This window comes from Bos indicus x Bos taurus, chromosome 16, assembly GCF_003369695.1.
Source record: "Bos indicus x Bos taurus breed Angus x Brahman F1 hybrid chromosome 16, Bos_hybrid_MaternalHap_v2.0, whole genome shotgun sequence".
NCBI lineage: Eukaryota > Metazoa > Chordata > Mammalia > Artiodactyla > Bovidae > Bos > Bos indicus x Bos taurus.
Window position 1 is genome coordinate 26786484 of NC_040091.1, and position 15751 is coordinate 26802234.

Below are 15751 nucleotides of genomic sequence, written 5' to 3' on the forward strand. Positions count from 1 at the left end.
ATATCACATTTGTTTTTTAATTCTTCTGTTGACAAACCTTTGGTTCATTTCCAGTTTGGGACTACTATAAACAGAGATGCTGTGGCCACTCAAGTACTAGTCTTTGTATATGCTTTTGTTTCTCTTCAGTAAATACCTGTGTATGGGATGCAAAGCAGTATGGCAGTAACACACTGCAGGTGTACATTTAACTTTTAAAAATCAACAAGCTGCTTTCCATACAAGCTGTACCATCTTACATTGCCAACAGTAATACATTCATATACTCGGTATCCTTGTCAGTTCTTAGTACAGTTAATCTTTTGTTGTTGTTGCATTATGATTTAATCTAATTGTACAAAACCTTGAAATTACAACTCCTCTCCATTTCTAAGTGGAAGGATATGTGTGCCTCCATATTCAATTCTGCAGTTACCTCTGAGTCATAAAGTGCGTTTTACATCATGATGGATCAATGTAGAATTACCACGTAATATCTCAAATTACATAAAATGGAAGCAATTTTTAAAGCTTTGTGGGAAGTTTTCGTACTAATGATAAAAGTTTTTCTTTTTTTAGGGAAACTGAATTATAATGTATCATGTAACTGTATTTTAAAATGTTGGTCACTGAGTATCATGAACTTTGAACTGGTTTCTACTCCTAAAAGTGTACCATCACTAAGGTAAGACAACCAAAGTCTTCCTTCAATTCAAAACCCTCAATTGTGTTTCTTTACAAAATAAGATTTGTGTAATCAACTGCCTTCTATGGGACAAGTACTATGGTAATAGTGGATTAAACTATTACACAATATTTTAGTTCTTTAAGGAAAAAACAGGCTTTCAGGTTAAAACAACAATTTGTAACGAAAACTTTAATCCCAAGAATTCTCACAAAATATATTACAAATGACAGTATGGAAAAAAATTCTTACACAGTATCTCAAAGTTCAGCTCTATAATGTACCCTTAAATTGGAGGCCACAGTTATCTTGAATAGTCTCAAATTTCCAAATAAAGAATGTTACAAAGAGCTATGTATTCATATACATAACTCAGTGAAACTACAAACCAACTTACCTTAACTCAGTGAAACTATGAACCATGCCGTGTAAGGCCACCCGAGACAGATGCGTCATGGTGAAAAATTCTGACAAAACATGGTCCACTGGAGGAGGCATGGCAAACCACTCCAGTATTCTTGCCTTTAGAACCCCATGAACAGTATGAAAAGGCAAAAGACATGACACTGAAAGATGAACTCCCCAGATCGGTAGGTGCTCAATATGCTACTTGGAAAGAGTGGAGAAATACCACCAGAAAGAATGAAGAGACGGAGCCAAAGTGAAAAGAACACCCAACTGTGGATGTGACTGGTGATGGGAGTAAAGTCCAGTGCTGTAAAGAACAACATTAACATTGCACAGGAACCTGGACTGTTAGGTTAGGTCCATGAATCAAGACAAACTGATTCAAACAGGAGATGCAAAGAGTGAATATCAACATTTTAGGAATCAGGGAACTAAAATGGATGGGAATAGGGGAATTTAACTCAGATGACCATTATATCTACTACTGTGGGCAAGAATCCCTTAGAAGAAATGGAGTAGCCATCAGAGTCAACAAGAGTCCAAAATGCAGTACTTGGGTGAAATTTCAAAAACAACAGAATCATCTCTGCTCATTTCCAAGGCAAACCATTCAATATCACAGTAATCCAAGTCTATGCCCCAACCAGTAATGCTTAAGAAGCTGAAACTGAACGGTTCCATGAAGACCTACAAGATCTTCTAGAACTAACACCCTAAAAGATGTCCTTTGCATTATAGGGGACTGGAATGCAAGAATAGGAAGTCATGAGATACTGATGAAGTGAAGTTGCTCAGTCACGTCCAACTCTTTGCAACCCCATGGACTGTAACTTACCAGGCTCCTCCGTCCATGGCATTTTCCAGGCAAGAATACTGCAGTGGGGTGCCACCCAGGGGATCTTCCTGACTCAGGGATTAAGCCCAGGTCTCCTGCATTGCAGGCAAATGCTTTAACCCTCTGAGCCAATAGGGAAGCCCACCACCAGGAAATCACATACAGAACTTCTGACCCAAAGCAAAGGCAAACTAACTTTTTTGAAATTTCTAGGATTCCACACCAAGTGGAAAACCTCTTGTCCAGTGCGAACACCAACGGTGGAACTCTCAAACCTCTCATCTAGATGCCCACATAGTCTTCTCCCATCTAGCCCTGCATCTCAGGGATCTTCCAATTCAACAAAAGCAAAGCTGGGAGGGCTTCTGGCAACCCACATTTTTTGGAGTGGTCCAAAATAGTCTAAAGGTCATTCCAATTCAGCCGTCATCATAGTTTCCAAGATTACCTACATAACTTCACAGTCTAATGGACAGGAATCACAATGCATTTCTAAATCCTGGCTTAGAAATATCGAGGCTCAAATCCGTACACCTTCAGCTGGGTCTTCCTGGTGCCCTCCCGCCTGGCACTCACGTACGCTCTCACAGACTCGGCATCCATGAAAGGCCCTATAATTAGTCTCTTTCATTTTAGTCATCCTAAGATTGGCAGTGATATCTCACTGCAGCTTTAATCTGCATTTCCTTGATGACTAATGACACTGAGCACCTTTTCATCTGTCACCTGTATACTTTCTGTGATGAGGTGTCTGTACAAATCTTTTGCCTATTTTTAATACCTTTTCTTGCTGTTGAGTTTTTAGTTATGTTGTTGAGTTCATGAAATATCCTTTATCAAATAACATGCTTTGCAAAATTTCTCTCAGTCTGTGGTCTTTTTATTCTCTTAGTGGCATCCTTTGAAGACCATTTCAATTAAACCACTTGCTCGAAAGACTGCACTTTTGGTATCACATCTATGAAATCTTTTGCTTGATCCAAGGTAGAAAAAATTTTACCCTATGTTTTCTTCTAGCAGTCTTGTAGCTTTGGATTTTCATTGGTCTTTGATCATTTGAGTTCATTTTTACACATCATAAAAGGTATGGATCAAAGTTTACTCTTCTTGCATATGGATATTCAATTGTCCCATCACTGCTGAAAAGGTCATCCTTTTCCCACCAGTGCCTTTGTGCTTTATTAAAAAAAAAAAGTCAATTGTCCACATATTTGTAGAAACATTGTTTTGATTCTATAATCCAATGATCTATATGTCTATGTCTATGCCAATACCATGCTGTGAAAACATCTTTTATTTTAAACATAAAAATGCAGATTTTTTTTTAAAATTTTTATTTATTTAGTTTTATTTATCTGGCTGTACCAGGTCTTAGTTATGGCATGTAAACTCTCAGTTGAGGCACGTGGGTTCTAGTTCCCTGACCAGGGCCTGAACCTGCGCCTCATGCACTGGGAGCACAGTCTTAACCTCTGGACCACCAGGGAAGTCCACAAATGTAGGTCTTAAAGCCAGATCGGCATGTCTCAAAATAAAGCTTGATATAAACAATCCCTATTGTATTTAGAAAGGATTCTTAGTTTAGGACTTTAATAATAATTTAAACTCTCTTACCAACAAACATTACATTTAGTATTTTAGAGTTTATTATTTTAAGAAATTATTTACTTACTTTATTTACAGTAAAAAGCATCCTGAGAACTTTACATGCCATAAAGTGTGCATGCTAGGGTGGGTGGGTGGGGGGGTTAGATGACTTAAACAATGCTCCAACAAAAGCTCTTATAAATTTTCATGTATTACATCATTTCTCAAAGAAAAGCTGGTTCATACTCAACAATTCGGTTTCACTACAGGCATCTTAATGATGACTGAGATTCCGATCTTTCTCCATCAGTTCCCACCCTGGTTAAGGCCAACAGATCCTTCCAGTTTTTCAGGCCTGAAATTTGGGAGTCATACTGGATTCCATTCTTCCACATCTATATTCAAGCCATTAGCAAATCCTGTCAACTCTATGATACAACATATTCAGATTCTTTCTACCCCCAGATATTACCTGATTCAAACTATCATCTTCTACTTGGATTATTTTTACAGCTTCCTAAATGGTTCCTTACCTAATTGTGTCAGAACTTTAAGTTGAAGACTCAAGATAACAATTCTTACCCTCTTCGGTTTCTAACAGAACAATTCTTAACTTTGCAATGAAGAAGTCATCAACAATTCTAAAGATTTAAGGACAAAATCCATTCGCTTACAAATCAGACAGATGCAGAACAGGAGAAACTCTTCCTCAGCTATTGATCAAAAAGCAACTGCTATCCTATACAGTTCAGTTCAGTTCAGTCACTCAGGCGTGTCTGACTCTTTGTGACCCCATGAATCGCAGCACGCCAGGCCTCCCTGTCCATCACCAACTCCCGGAGTTCACTCAGACTCACGTCCATTGAGTCAGTGATGCCATCCAGCCATTTCATCCTCTGTCGTCCCCTTCTCCTCCTGCCCCCAATCCCTCCCAGCATCAGAGTCTTTTCCAATGAGTCAACTCTTCACATGAGGTGGCCAAAGTACTGGAGTTTCAGCTTTAGCATCATTCCTTCCAAAGAAATCCCAGGGCTGATCTCCTTCAGAATGGACTGGTTGGATCTCCTTGCAGTCCAAGGGCCTCTCAAGAGTTTTCTCCAACACCACAGTTCAAAAGCATCAATTCTTTGGCGCTCAGCTTTCTTCACAGTCCAACTCTCACATCCATACACGACCACAGGAAAAACATAGCCTTGACTAGACGGACCTTTGTTGGCAAAGTAATGTCTCTGCTTCTCAATATGCTATCTAGGTTGGTCATAACTTTCCTTCCAAGGAGTAAGTGTCTTTTAATTTCATGGCTGCAGTCACCATCTGCAGTGATTTTGGAGTCCCCCAAAATAAAGTCTGACATTGTTTCCACTGATTCCCCATCTACTTCCCATGAAGTGATGGGACCAGATGCCATGATCTTCGTTTTCTGAATGTTGAGCTTTAAGCCAACTTTTTTACTCTCCACTTTCACTTTCATCAAGAGGCTTTTTAGCTATCCTATTAAGTACTCAAAAAAAGCTAAAATTTAAGAGCTAACAGTAGCAACTTTCAACTTACAGAAAATAATTTGTTACCGATGGACCTTCAATTTTCAACAATGCTGCCAAGACAATTCTATGGGGAAAAGATTAGTCTTTGCAACAAAGGATCCTGAGACACATGAATAGCCTGAAAAAGGATGAACACCTTTCTCACAACAGATAAAAATTAACTCAAAATGGATCAAAGACCTAAATATGAGCACTAAAAGTATAAAACTCTTAAGAGAAAACGTAGGAGTTAATCTCTGTGACCTCAGGATAGGCAATGATTGCTTAGGTATGATAATAGCAAAAGAAACTGATATAAAATAGAAACCTACTTACTTCTCTCCAAGTGCTCTCCATTTCAACAAGTAGCAAACTTTTTACCTAGCTTTTAGGTAAAAAAAATCTAATAGTAACCTTTGTTTATTCTCTGTCTCACATCCACATCTAATTACAGTACTTTCTATTGGTTTAACCTTCAAAATATATCCCAAAGTGGGATCAGCTCCCACTGATCACTTCTTAATTCTCCCACCACACTCACACCAATTCTGCTCTGGACCATGGATCTTCTAACTCAGATGCTCCTCTATGTTAAGAACTCCTTTGGGACTACAGTGAAATGTATGGACTCCTTGTCAAAAACTTGCTTTAATGCATAACGCAAAATGCACAGGATTACAAAGAAATCAATGGTATTAAAAGTTACCAAACTGTTAGGAAAACAAAATTTTGAATAACACATATGAAGTGAAGTCGCTCAGTCGTGTCTGACTCTTTGCGACCCTGTGGACGGTAGCCTAACAAGCTCCTCCGTCCATAGGATTTTCTAGGCAAGAGTATTGGAGTGGGTTGCCATTTCCTTCTCCAAGGGATCTTCCCAATCCAGGGATCGAACCTGGGTCTCCCACATTGTAGGCAGACGCTTTACCGTCTGAGCCACCAGGGAAGTTTCTAATAATACATGTACTTCCTTAATAATATCTTAAACAGCAAGTCTGATTAAACTAATTGTGGAGTAGTATAGATATTAACAGTATTGTGTGATATCTGCAAAGACTGTAAGGTGACAGAGAAATAGCTACAAGTTCACAGTTCCAGGTATACTCTGTCTTGTCACCAACGTTCATAATTTAGGGAAATGCTAAAATTCAGTTAGACGTTGGTGAAATTAAAAGTTTGTCACATTTAGGCTCATGTCTGCATGCGTGTGCATGCGTGCTAAGTCACGCAGTCGTGTCTGACTCTTTGTGACTCTATGGACTGTGGCTAGCCAGGCTCCTCTGTCCATGGGATTCTCCAAGTAAGAATACTGGAGTGGGCTGCCATGCCCTCCTCCAGGGATCTTTCCACCCAGGGACTGAACCTGCGTCTCCTGGCAGATGGGTTCTTTACCACTAGCACCACCTGGGAAGCCCCATGTAGGGTCCTGCTGCTGCTAAGTAGCTTCAGTCGTGTCCGACTCTGTGCGACCCCACAGACGGCAGCCCACCAGGCTCCCCGGTCCCTGGGATTCTCCAGGCAAAAACAATGGAGTGGGTTGCCACTTCCTTCTCCAATGCATGAAAGTGAGAAGTGAAAGTGAAGTCTAGATCCCTTAAATTCTAGCTACAGATCCCCAAGGTTAAGAATATCATTTTAAGTTAATTTTTGTGAAAGGCGTAAGATCTACGTCTAGTTTTTTTTTTTTTTTGCATGTGAGTGTACACCTGTTACAGCACCATTTGTTGAAAAGACTATCCTTTCTGTTAGGATACTGTCTTTGTTCCTTTGTCAAAGATCAGTCGCCTATATCTGTGTGGGTCTATTTCTGGCTTCTGTTCGGTTCCATTGATTTATCTTATCCTTTCGTCAGTACTACACTGTCTTGATTATCACAGCTTTATAATAAATATTGAAGCTGGGTAGTGCCAGTCCTCCAATTTTATTCTTTTTTGTTTATTTAAATTTTTATTTACTTTTTATATTTTGGCTGCGCTGGGTCTTTGTTGCTGAACACAGGCTTTTAGTTGTGGTAAGCAGGGGCTACCCTCCAATGGTGGTGCACAGGCTTCTCAACTGCCATGACCTCTCCTGTTTCAGAGCACAGGCTCTATAGCATGCAGGTTTCAGCAGTTGTGGTTCACGGGCCTCAATGCCAGAGGCCTGTGGAATCTTCCTGGACCAGGGATTGAACCCGAATCCCCTGCCCTGGCAAGTGAATTCTTAACCAGTGGACCATCAGGGAAGTCCCTGTTCTCTCCTTTAATACTGTGCTTGCTCTTCTGAGTCTTTTGCGTTTCCAAATAAACTTTAGCCTTTCCATATAAACTTTAGAATAAACTTGCACTTCCATATAAACTTTAGAATATAAACTTTGCCCTTCAATATCAACTTTAGAAACAAATGTTCTTTAAAAAAAACTTGCTAGGATTGTTTTGAATCTATAGACCAAACTGGGAAGACCAACATCTTGACAGCACTGAGTCTTCCTATCAGACACAAGAGGTATCTATTTATTCAGATCTTTGACTTTTTTCCATCAGAGTTTCATAGTTTGCTTCATACAGATCTTGTACATATTTTATTAACTTATACCTAAGTCCCTGTTTTTCTTTCTTTTTGGTGCTGATGTAAATGGTATTGTATTTTCAATTTCAAACTCCAATTATTCATTGCCAGCACTGACCAACTTATTTTTGAAAAAGGTGTAAAAGTGACTCAGTGGAGGAAGGAGTCTTTTCAATGAATGATGGTAGAACAACTAGATACCACAGGGGGAAAAAAAAACCTTTGACCTAAACTTTGTGCCTCACATAAGTGACCTAACAACAGATCACAGTTTAAGTGTGAAACATAACCATAACACTTTGAAAGAAAACACTGGAGACAATCTTTGCAACATAGTTTTGAAAAACAGATTTTAGACATGGTCCTCAGAAAGTAATGTATAAAAGGAAATAAGATGATGAAAAGACAAGCTATAGACTGGGACAAAGATGCAAGAAAAACTGAATCTCTCTTAGCCTTATTGATAGAAATCACAGTAACTCAAGCAAAGTCTGACAACCTCTTTAAAAATGAACATATATTTATCATATGACCCAGCAACCATGCTCCCAGGCATCTATTTCAAAGAAACAAATTATGTCCACACAAGAACCTGTATGTAGGTGTTCAGGGCAGCTTTATATGAAGCACTCAAAAACTGGAAATGAACATAATGCCCCCAAGAAGAGAATGGTTAAGCAAACCAGGACCTACCTCCACACCATAGAATATTACTCAGTACTGAAAAGGAACAGCCTATTGATACATACAAGAATTTCAATCAGTCTCATATTTTGCCACCTGATATGAAGAGTTGACTCATTGGAAAAGAATTCTAATGCTGGGAAAGATCGAAGGCAGGAAGAAAAGAGGAACACAGAAGATGAGATGGTTGGATGGCATCACCGACTCAAAGGACATGAGTTTGAGCAAATTCTGGGAGATGGTGAAGGACAGGGAAGCCTGGTGTGCTGCAGTCCACTGGGTTGCAAAGAGTCAGACACGACTTAGCAACTGAACAACATGGGCATTAGAATAGGTGAATAAAGTCAACCTACAGGTCACATTTTGTATGATTACTTTCATACAAAATTCTTAAAGTGATACAGTTATAGAGATGGAGACCAGACTAGCAGTTGCCCTGAGTTAGAGATGGGGGGAGAGAGGTGGTTATTTCCATAAAGGGACAGCAGGAAGGAGGTCTGTGTGGTGATGGAACAGTTCTTGTGTTGACTGCAATGGGATTACATGAATCCACACATGTGCTAAAACAGCACAGAAATAGACAAAATTACACAAATGTCTATTTCCTGGTTTTGATTTTGTACCATAGTTATGTAAAATGTAACAACTGGGTAAATGGAACGTCTGTGCATTATTTTTTATGATTTCCTGTGAGTTTATAAATGTTTCAAAATACAAAGTTATTAATAAAAAAAGTCATGTATTTTATAAAAAGAAAACTAGATCACATCATTCCCATTCAAAAAATCTTCACGGCAGAATAAAACCCACACCCCATACTGTGGCCTAAAAGGCCCCTTGCTCCTCTCCATTACTGACTCCCCCCCGCCCCCCGCAGGTCTTTTCACTTGAGACACACTAGCCGTGCTGGTTCTCCAAACTTGTTCTCACCTCAGGGCCTTTACACTTATTGTTTCCTACCTGGAACGCCTTCTCTCAGATTATTGTATAGCTCAATTCTTCACATTATTTGGTTTCCTGCTCATATGTCACTTCTTCTGAAGAAGGCTTCCTGGACCATCATATCTAAGTTAGCATTCCTTTCCCCAAAATAGACATTCTCCATCCTCTTACCCTGTTTTATTGGACTGCCTATTACTTATTCCCTGTTCAGCCCCAAATCAGAACATATGCAGGCAAATAAGTTTTCTGAATTGTTAACCTTTGAATTCCCAAAGCTCAGTAGGACCAGGCATATAATAAAAATTCTGTAAAAATGAGTGAAAAAGTAAATCTTCTGAGATTAAAGAAAACTATACTGATATAACTGATCCATATACAACACCAAACCGTAAGGCTGAATGTATAACTTGCACCATAACACAAAGAATATGATGAGAGAAAAATTTACATAACAAGGATTAAAGATAACTACATGTTTTTACATTCCGAATTCTCTCCCTTTGAATCTGGCTCTTCCTGTCACTGTCCTGACAGAGAACTTGTCTAATCTGGGCCTTACCTTAAAGAGGAATGGCAACTTCTGCCTTTATCTCTTGGAATCCAGCTGTTGTCTAAGAAGGGTGAGTACTCAGAGAGCCATGCTAATAGAAGTCAAGCCACATGGCGAGGCCTTGGAAGAGGACAACTGCTAAGGGAGAGGGGAGGCATAATGCCAAGGAGCACCAAGGCGTCACCTCGGAAGGGATTCTCTGGCCCAGCCATGCCTGCTGGTGGCATGTGGATCACAGATGAACCCCCTGGACAAGCCCTCCCTGAATTCCTGACCTACAAAATGAGGAACAATGCAAAAATGGTGATTTTAAGACACTAAGTATGGTAGCAGTTTGTCACGCAGCAATAGCTGACCAGTACATCAGGCAAGAGCGGATTTCTTAAAGCTAACCAGGAAAGAAGTTATAAACAACCACACAGAATGTCACAGGATAGAATACAATGGGACAGAACTGCCAAACAAGCATCAATACAAGCAGAGAGACCCAGAACATCTGTTTTTAAGTTTATGTGGCTCCTCAATGTAATTGGGAGGAAGTGATGGGTGAGGTACAGAAGAGAGGAAGACAATACTCAAGGATGCTGGAAAGAACAAAACACAGGGGCCACGTGATGATTCAGCCTCCATTCACTGGCTAAGCTCAGTAGACGACTACACTCAGTTGTCCGTTTTTACAACTAAGGAGAATCTGGAGAAGGAGTTAAAAGGTGAATAAAGAGATCAGAGGAGGTGAAAAAAACATGAGGAAAGACAATGTACCCGAGTCCTTTTGAAGGAAAGGATTTTAAGTAAAATTTAAGTAATGCTGAAGGATCCACTATTTTCTAATCTACAGAGATTAAACTAAAAGATAAGATGTCTACAATAAACATGAATGAAAGATGTTGAGTGCAGTTAAAGACAGAATAGGTTATGGCAGACCCAATACTGTCTTCTTGAAATCTGCTAGAAAAGATCTGCAGCTGCTTGGAAAGGCAGGATGTAATGCTATCCAAATTTGAGACCTTCAAGGTTTCTTCTAGCATGACTCTGATTTTATGACCCAACGACTGTTCCTACTGCCAATACCTAAAGTGTGTATGACAATGATAATAATTACTTAACAGCTACTTGCCACACACTACAATACATACATAACCAACATCACTTAAGCTTTGTTGACAATACTGCCTATTAGGTATTATCATCCTCATTTTATAGATGAATAAGTACTGGTTAGCAAGATGAAGTTGGAGAAGGAAATGGCAACCCATTCCATTGCCTGGAGAATCCCAGGGACGGGGGAGCCCGGTGGGCTGCCGTCTATGGGGTCTCACAGAGTCGGACACGACTGAAGTGACTCAGCAGCAGCAGCAGCAGCAAGATGAAGTAATACATGCTCAGGATTAATGTGGTACAGTAAAGAGTAAGTACAGTGGTCGTTACCTCTGGCTCTTGGCTAGAGTTTTCTGTGCAACAGGAGTGTTTTTGTTATGCTCAAGAGATGACTCAAGGTTGGCCCCAATATAACTTCAGGATGGGGCTGGTTATCAGAATAACTAACCATCTGATTAGAGGGTTGGAACTTGTAGCCAGACATCTGGGGAGGCAGGGGGACTGAGTTCAAACACATGGCTGATGAGTAATCAATAAAAACTCTGGACATCAAACTTGAGGGAGATTCCTGGTCGATGAACACACTGATGGGACAGGAGGGTGACGTGTCCTGACTCCGTGGAGACAGGGCCTGGAAACCATACCACCTCTGAGATCTAGCCCCAAGTGTACCCTTTATAATAAACTGGAAATGTAGGTATAGTGCTTTTCTTCATTTTGTTAGTCCTTCTGGCAAATTATTGAACGTGAGGGCAGTTATGGGTATCCCCAAGTCTGTGTAGCAAGTTGGTCAGAAGTGCAGGTGTCCTGGAGACACCACGTGCAGCCAGCATCTGAAGCAGGGCAGTCGTCCAGACGACTCACCCCTTAACTTGCAGGTTCTGGCACTAACTCTAAGTGGTTAGTGTCAGAACTGAACTATATATAACCTACTCAGTTGGTACAGACTAGTTAGGGTTGAAAGAGAAGAGTTGGTAAGATGTGAAGTGCTACAGCCAGGACTCATACCCAGTTCTGCCGAACTCAAAGGAAATATCTCTAATTCAAAGATAAGAGTCTAATTCAAAGGTGTTAAACCATAACACCTTTCCATTTTTCTTTTTAAAATGAAATGGTATACAATTCATGAAGATTTTAGTATCTGTACTAACTTATGAGAAACGAAAAATTGTATCAGCTTGGAAAACTGAAAAACCCATTTCAGCAATTAAAGTCCCATGTCACTGCTGGCAGACACAGTTAGAAACCTCAGTGCAGGGCAGCTATGAGAGTCACTCATATGGATGGCGAAGTATCGAACAATACGAAAACAATTTAGGACCCAAAGTATAAGCCACCTCTATTCATTATTTCTGAAGTTTTGAGCCTTTCCCAGAGGACTTAAGCTTTTTAACAATTTAAAAAATGAGTTAAGTGCAGGTATATGGATAAGCTTCTAGGATAAAACCTTAAACACCCACCTTCAACCTTCAGATACAGTGAAAAAGAGCCTGGTTCCTGTGTCCTATAAGCTTGAGAGGAACCACAGGATATAAATCCTGATAATACTTCACGGTCAAAGTGTATGTTACAAGTGTTCTTGGCCAACAAGACAACTTGCTGTCCACCAACACAGAAAAAGTCTTACAGAATCCAGGCCATACCACCAAACACACACACACACATATCCATTTAAAAAAAATTATAGGTGACTTAAATGCTTCCTAAAGTTTTATTCCAACTTATGAACCAAAAAGGGATTCCCCAAACTTAATCTTTCTTTACTAGGATGTATGTAAATTATACTGTTTGTAAATGCTGGAAGTTTTTAGACTTAGCTGTTTTATAATCTTCTTTCTTACCTGGTCTGTTAGTGGCTGCCATAATAAAAACTTGCTGACGTGTTTCCAGACCATCCATCTCTGTAAGCAGCTGATTCACCACTCGGACACTTGCCCCTGTCTAAAACAAATAAATATAGCTCCATCAGTTCCTAATAAAAAGAACAACACACTGCTATTTTTTTTTCATACAAAACATTGTAATTGCTAACTTGAATGAAAGTTTCTGTCAAAAGATATAATATCATTTCCAGAAGTCACTGTATCTGATCACTGTGCAAAACATGTTCTTGTCAGAGTGCTTCCCCCGCAATCCTGCTACTATCCACAATTCAGATGAGGAAACCAAGGCTGAGAGAGGCTCTTCGTCCAAGGTCTCAAAGCTAGATAAAGATAGAAATGAAATTCAGTCTCAGGCTCAGCTAGTCCCAAAGTTTTACGCTTCTGAGTCAGTTGAAGAAGCAACAGCTGAGAATTCAAAATCCTGTGATAAACCATAATGGAAAAGAATATGAAAAGAAATGTACATGTGTATAACTGAATCAATTTGCTTTAATACAATTAATATTATATATATTAATTGCATTAATATTAAATATTAATATAATAACATAAATATTAATGCACTAAATATCAATATTAGTATAATTAATACCATCAGTTAGCTTTAATACAAATTAATACAACACTGTAAATCAATTATACATCAATAAAATAAATTTTTAAAAAAGATCTAACAGCTACAGTGAATTTCCCTTTAGGCAAATCTAGACTCAGCTCTCGTTTTTAAGGTATTTAAAGATTTTTTTGATGTGGACCATCTTTAAAGTTTTTATTGAATTTATTACAATATTTTTTGTTTTAGGTTTTGGTTTCTTGGCTACAAGGCATGTGGGAGCTTAGATCCCTGACCAAGGATGAAGCGTGCACCCCTTGTATTGGTATGTGAAGTTTTAACCACTGGACTGCCAGGGAAGTCCCAAGACTCAGTGTTTGGATGCCAGATCAGACTCCCCAGGACACTGGATATCCAGAGCTATCAGCTGGGACGCTGAGGCCTTTTCTCTTTTCCGTGAAGCATGTAATACAAAGCTCAGGGCAACATCCAAGAGAAAGGTTATGTATTTTTTTATACTATGCTTCACTACTCTTCCAGCTCTTTATAACAGTATTCCTGAGACCTATTTCTGAGCACTCATTGTACTGAAATTTCTAAGAACAGTGACTCACAGTAGTAATGCAAGTGGTATTTAATGCAGATCAATTCATATCTTCCCCAGATAGAAATGGTGCTGAATCTTAAAGCATATTATCTGACCCTACTTAGAGTACATGATGTCTGAAATTATATTTTCTACTGTTTCAGGAACCTTGAAAAGAATAATCAGATTACAAGGTAAGCTATCCAGAACTAACATTCCATTCCCAACAACACACTTGTGTCAAACAGGTATGACAAACCAAAATAATACACAGGAAAACAAAATGAATACAGAGACTAATAAAAATAAAACTGTTATCCTTAAGCCGTTTTCAAATTACTAGCTTTCTTCACTTAAACAGTCTCAGCGTTCTCAAGGAATGACTTTATAAAACAACTATTTGAACTCTACATAACTTTACAAGAAGTTAAAAAAGGTTTGGTGCTTCAAAAAAATCTGTAATCACTAAACTATGATACCTACCTCCCGGGCTGATCTTCGAGGGCATAAGGCATCCACTTCATCAAAGAATATCACACAGGGTGCTGAGTTCTTGGCTCGTTGAAAAACCTGTCGCACAGCACGCTCACTCTCACCAACATACTGACCATACACAGAATGGAAATAAAATGTAGAAACGATTCAACTTTGGAGTTTGGGCCAAATTATAGTAATACTAGTTTTAAATGACATGTATATATCAGAGTTCAAAAAGCATTAGGTCAAACCACAGACAACAGCTGACATTTAACCATTTTGACCTATAAAAATAGTTTTATTTGGTTCGACTTCGTAAAATTAAGTCTTATTTAAACTTATTACAAATTTCCTCATTTATAAAATGAAGACTAAATAGAATATAAGGTCTCTTCTAGGTCAAGAAAAATTCCACAATTCTATGGCATTTTAGAACTGATCAAAGCTTTATGCATATAAAACACCCAGCATATATTTTCATTAATTCAACAGTATTTTAAATGCAAAGAGGACAACTTACTGTCCTACTGTTGTTTCTATATAGGTCATCTTGCTAAAGGAAGAACTCATGATCATAATATAGCATCAGAGGAGGCAAATCAAGCCAGCTAGATATCTACCAGGTTTCATAAATGCATACTGTATGGTAAAATCAAAATACAAAGCAATTCATAGGCAGCTATAACATTAGAACTAACTAAAATAAAAAGTTATATGTAAAATAGTTTCACTTTTAGCTAGGCACAAAAAATTATTTGTGTAAAATTTCAACCTAGTTAACTAAGAAAAGCTTTTTTTCTAATATTGCTAAATAAGACAGAATCTGAAAACATCTTTACAACACCAATTATATCTAAAGTATCTTTTATATTACTGTATGACTACATGGCCATATGAAAGTAAGGCACAGAAGACATCAGAGATGACAGCGATTAAAGCACTTCTGTTTTCTATCTGAGGAGATCTCCTTTTCTTCAGATCTGTCCTATAGCTTTCATTGTACTTTGCCTTACTCTGCTTCTCTCACAGGACCTGCTTTTCCAACCTACCTCAACACAGTTCTTGCAGTCTAAACGATCATTGATCTTTCTTCCCATCGCTCTCTCATCTCTTATAGCACCTCCTACTGTTGTAATTTCTGAGCTATTCTACAATACCTTCACCATATTACAACATAAGTCCTTGGAAAGCAGAAGCCATGACCATTTCTAATTTTTCTGTGACCATAACATCCTGCACAGTGTACAAATACAGCAGACCAATTTAGTTTCCTGAAAAAATCTAAATTAACAAAAATTAAATTTGGAATGCTGAACTGAAACATTCAGTAGATATTTTAAAATTATTATCATTTTAAACTAATTGATTTTGGCTGCACTGGGTCTTTGTTGCTGCACTTTGACTTGTATATAAT

At 38.7% G+C, this 15751-nt stretch overlaps 1 protein-coding gene across 7 annotated transcripts in view; it reads right to left on the reverse strand.

The window, feature by feature from the left end:
* The window catches only part of NVL (nuclear VCP-like), a 179187-nt gene that overhangs the window by 119702 nt on the left and 43734 nt on the right, over positions 1-15751 (reverse strand). For all 7 annotated transcript variants that reach the window (XR_003514886.1, XM_027564535.1, XM_027564534.1 and 4 more), the window contains 2 exons: positions 14344-14463; positions 12680-12779 (listed from right to left, as the gene is read on the reverse strand). Coding sequence is in view for 6 of the 7 variants with exons in the window: in XM_027564535.1 (XP_027420336.1) it covers positions 12680-12779; positions 14344-14463 (220 nt within the window). In the remaining variant the exon portion in view is untranslated. The remainder of the gene's footprint in view (positions 1-12679; positions 12780-14343; positions 14464-15751) is intronic.